Below are 4681 nucleotides of genomic sequence, written 5' to 3' on the forward strand. Positions count from 1 at the left end.
GGTGAGAAGGCATTCATACATTCATCTACAAGGAGCCTCCGTGAAGGGCTGGTAGCACAAGCATGGGAGAAGCAGGTGAGAAGACATTAATCTACCAGGAGCCTCCGTACAGTGCTGGTAGCACAAGCATGGGTGAAGCAGGTGAGAAGGCATTCATACATTCATCTACAAGGAGCGTCGATGCAGTGCTGGTAGCACAAGCATGGGAGAAGCAGGTGAGAAGACATTCATACATTCATCTACCAGGAGCCTCCGTGCAGTGCTGGTAGCACAAGCATGGGTGAAGCAGGTGAGAAGGCATTCATACATTCATCTACCAGGAGCCTCCGTGAAGGGCTGGTAGCACAAGCATGGGAGAAGCAGGTGAGAAGGCATTCATACATTCATCTACCAGGAGCCTCCATGAAGGGCTGGTAGCACAAGCATGGGAGAAGCAGGTGAGAAGGCATTCATCTACCAGGAGCCTCCATGAAGGGCTGGTAGCACAAGCATGGGTGAAGCAGGTGAGAAGACATTCATACATTCATCTACAAGGAGCCTCCGTGCAGGGCTGGTAGCACAAGCATGGGAGAAGCAGGTGAGAAGACATTCATACATTCATCTACCAGGAGCCTCCGTGCAGGGCTGGTAGCACAAGCATGGGAGAAGCAGGTGAGAAGGCATTCATACATTCATCTACCAGGAGCCTCCGTGCAGTGCTGGTAGCACAAGCATGGGAGAAGCAGGTGAGAAGGCATTCATACATTCATCTACCAGGAGCCTCCGTGCAGTGCTGGTAGCACAAGCATGGGAGAAGCAGGTGAGAAGGCATTCATACATTCATCTACAAGTAGCCTCCGTGCAGGGCTGGTAGCACAAGCATAGGAGAAGCAGGTGAGAAGGCATTCATACATTCATCTACCAGGAGCCTCCATGAAGGGCTGGTAGCACAAGCATGGGTGAAGCAGGTGAGAAGGCATTCATACATTCATCTACAAGTAGCCTCCGTGCAGGGCTGGTAGCACAAGCATGGGTGAAGCAGGTGAGAAGGCATTCATACATTCATCTACAAGTAGCCTCCGTGCAGGGCTGGTAGCACAAGCATGGGTGAAGCAGGTGAGAAGACATTCATACATTCATCTACCAGGAGCCTCCGTGAAGGGCTGGTAGCACAAGCATGGGAGAAGCAGGTGAGAAGGCATTCATACATTCATCTACCAGGAGCCTCCATGAAGGGCTGGTAGCACAAGCATAGGAGAAGCAGGTGAGAAGGCATTCATACATTCATCTACCAGGAGCCTCCATGAAGGGCTGGTAGCACAAGCATGGGAGAAGCAGGTGAGAAGGCATTCATACATTCATCTACAAGTAGCCTCCGTGCAGGGCTGGTAGCACAAGCATGGGTGAAGCAGGTGAGAAGGCATTCATACATTCATCTACAAGTAGCCTCCGTGCAGGGCTGGTAGCACAAGCATGGGTGAAGCAGGTGAGAAGACATTCATACATTCATCTACCAGGAGCCTCCGTGAAGGGCTGGTAGCACAAGCATGGGAGAAGCAGGTGAGAAGGCATTCATACATTCATCTACCAGGAGCCTCCATGAAGGGCTGGTAGCACAAGCATAGGAGAAGCAGGTGAGAAGGCATTCATACATTCATCTACCAGGAGCCTCCATGAAGGGCTGGTAGCACAAGCATGGGAGAAGCAGGTGAGAAGGCATTCATACATTCATGCCTTCTCTTTGAATCAGTTGTCACTGTGATGTAGAAGGAATCTTCTCCTGGTTGTTACTGGATTGCGTCTGTGACAAAAGGGGATAGTTCTCTAGTTGTGGCTGTGACATAGGGGAAATGTTCTCACATGTAGTGATTGTGACATAGGAGGATCATTCTCTGGGTTGATTGTGATGTAGAAGGATTTTTCTTCCAGTTGGGACTGTGATCCAGGGGAGATTTTTTCTGGGTAGCGACTATAATGTAGGGAAATGTTTTCCTTGTTGAGACTGTGATTCAGGGGGACATTTTCTTAATTGTGACACTGATCCAAGGGGAAATGTTCTTCCACATGTGACTGGGACGCAGGTGGATTGCTCTCCTGGTTACGACTGGGATGCAGGTAGTTTGTTCTCCTGGTTGCAACTGGGACGCAGGTGGATTGTTCTCCTGGTTACGACTGGGACGCAGGTGGATTGTTCTCCTGGTTACGACTGGGATGCAGGTAGTTTGTTCTCCTGGTTGCGACTGGGACGCAGGTAGTTTGTTCTCCTGGTTGCGACTGGGACGGAGGTGGATTATTCTCATGGTTGCGAGTGGGACGCAGGTGGATTGTTCTCCTGGTTGTGACTGGGTCGTACGTGCTTGGTTCTCCTGGTTGTGACTGGGACACAGGTGGATTGCTCTCCTGGTTGCGACTGGGACGCAGGTGGATTGCTCTCCTGGTTGCGACTGGGACGCACGTGCTTTGTTCTCCTGGTTGGGACTGGGACGCAAGTGGATTATTCTCATGGTTACGAGTGGGACGCAGGTGGATTGTTCTCCTGGTTGCGCCTGGGACGCAGGTGGATTGTTCTCCTGGTTGCGACTGGGACGCAGGTGGATTGTTCTCCTGGTTGCGACTGGGACGCAGGTGGATTGTTCTCCTGGTTGCGACTGGGACGCAGGTGGATTGCTCTCCTGGTTGCGACTGGGACGCAGGTGGATTGTTCTCCTGGTTGCGACTGGGACGCAGGTGGATTGTTCTCCTGGTTGCGACTGGGACGCAGGTGGATTGTTCTCCTGGTTGCGACTGGGACGCAGGTGGATTGCTCTCCTGGTTGCGACTGGGACGCAGGTGGATTGTTCTCCTGGTTGCGACTGGGACGCAGGTGGATTGCTCTTCTGGTTGCGACTGGGACGCAGGTGGATTGCTCTCCTGGTTGCGACTGGGACGCTGGGCGATTATTCTACGTGTTGTGACTTATGTAGGCAGATCATTCTGATGGTTGTGATTGTGACGTACGGTGAACGCTCTATTAGTTGTGATGTATAAAGAGAACTTTGAGACTGTGTTTGTGGAGAGATTTTTTTTTCATGTGACCTACACAGAGCTTTCATCTGTGATGTCTGGTGAGCGTTCTGCTTACCATAATTTTTCCATTTGTGGGAATTACATGTTGGGATAATTTTCCATGCTGTACGGGAACGTCTGATCCAGATAGCGTGATATTGGAGTGCTAAAAGCGGAGCTCTTTTTGAAGGGAGAGTCCCTTGTTCTGACATCCGACACTCCCTGCATGGATAAGAAGGAACATAACATGAGAGATCAGACCTGAGATACGCAAGGCCCACCCCAGGACATAGGACTTACAGTGATTCTGTGCACATTGTCCGTCCAGAAGGATTTGGCCTGTTCTGTCCGGTAGTCCTGAGCCTGTTAAGCATGAAAGATAAGGATCATCACTCTGAAGCTGAATCTCCAGCAATCAGATGATCGGGAGGGATCCGCTGATCATGTGACCAGTACACAGCGCCACGTACCTTACTGGGACTGGGAGTCTGCGGTGAGAAGCCCTCCACCCGATAGTCTCTCCGGCTAGTAGACTCTAGGACTTTTGTTTCCTCCAAAGGAGACTTCAATTCTTCAAGGAAATCCTGACTGACATCAGAAAATACAAAATAGGGGAGCAGCACCAACATTAACGGGGTCTACCACCAACACAGACCACTATAATCAACAGATCCTGGAATAGTGATCCTTGCCACAACCGAACAATATATACATCTAATATATAAAGGGGTGTGTGTGTGTGTGTGTGCGCATGCACGTGCGTGTGTCCCCTAAAGGAATCCACACTGGCGCATTTACAATCACAAAATTTTCCACAGACACCCCATGTGACACGTCATAGACTGTTTGGGTGGGGAAATTTAACCCCGCGCTTTACACTTACTCTCCAAAAATCCTGCCTCTATTAAACTGAATGGAGGTGGGAGCTATAGGCTATAAATAGCAACTGTCAGTGGTTGCTATAGGAACAAAATAAACTGTTAGTATAAGAAGCTTATGTGTGAGGTAATATGATGTCGGTGGGGAGATAGAGACAGAAAGAGACAGACAGACAGAGACACAGACAGAGACACAGACAGAGCCAGATAGGGAAAGAGAGAGAGAGATAGAGACAGACAGAGACAGCCCTGGAAAGAGACAGAGAGATAGACGGCCAAAGAGAGACCTGGAAAGAGGCAGCCGGGCAAAGAGGCAGCCGGGCAAAGAGACAGCCGGGCAAAGAGACAGCCGGGCAAAGAGAGGAACAGACAAACATACACATAGAGACAGACACAGAGATAGAGACAGACAAGGAAAGAGACAGACAGAGAGACAGACAGACAGTGACACACAGACAGAGACTGGGAGAGAGACAGTTACTATCCCGGGCAATGCCGCGTACTACAAGCTAGTGTTATATATGTTCCTGTGTGGAGATAATCTCTGCTGTGTACTGTGTAATTGAGGTGTCTGACCTCACAGGACATGGTCTGAGCATACCACAGGTACAGAGCTGGGAGGACGCAATGCATTATACAGAGAGGATGGCCAGGGGGGACATAGGGGAATACAGCCATTACAGCCGGGGGGACACAGAGGAGTATACAGACAGGATGGCCAGGGGGGAACACAGAAGAATATACAGCCATTACAGCCGGGGGGACACAGAGGAGTATAC

At 50.3% G+C, this 4681-nt stretch overlaps 1 protein-coding gene across 1 annotated transcript; it reads right to left on the reverse strand.

Annotated features, from left to right (window-relative positions):
- Nucleotides 1-1293: 1293 nt before the first annotated feature.
- LOC142282075 (sperm-associated antigen 8-like) lies at nucleotides 1294-3653 on the reverse strand. Its single transcript, XM_075332933.1, has 3 exons — nucleotides 3495-3653; nucleotides 3325-3387; nucleotides 1294-3246 (listed from the first exon to the last, which is right to left on the reverse strand). Exons 1-3 carry the CDS (start codon nucleotides 3651-3653, stop codon nucleotides 3124-3126), a joined length of 345 nt encoding a protein of 114 aa, XP_075189048.1. The 3' UTR covers nucleotides 1294-3123.
- Nucleotides 3654-4681: the final 1028 nt, after the last annotated feature.

This window comes from Anomaloglossus baeobatrachus, unplaced genomic scaffold (genome assembly GCF_048569485.1).
Source record: "Anomaloglossus baeobatrachus isolate aAnoBae1 unplaced genomic scaffold, aAnoBae1.hap1 Scaffold_4939, whole genome shotgun sequence".
Lineage (NCBI taxonomy): Eukaryota > Metazoa > Chordata > Amphibia > Anura > Aromobatidae > Anomaloglossus > Anomaloglossus baeobatrachus.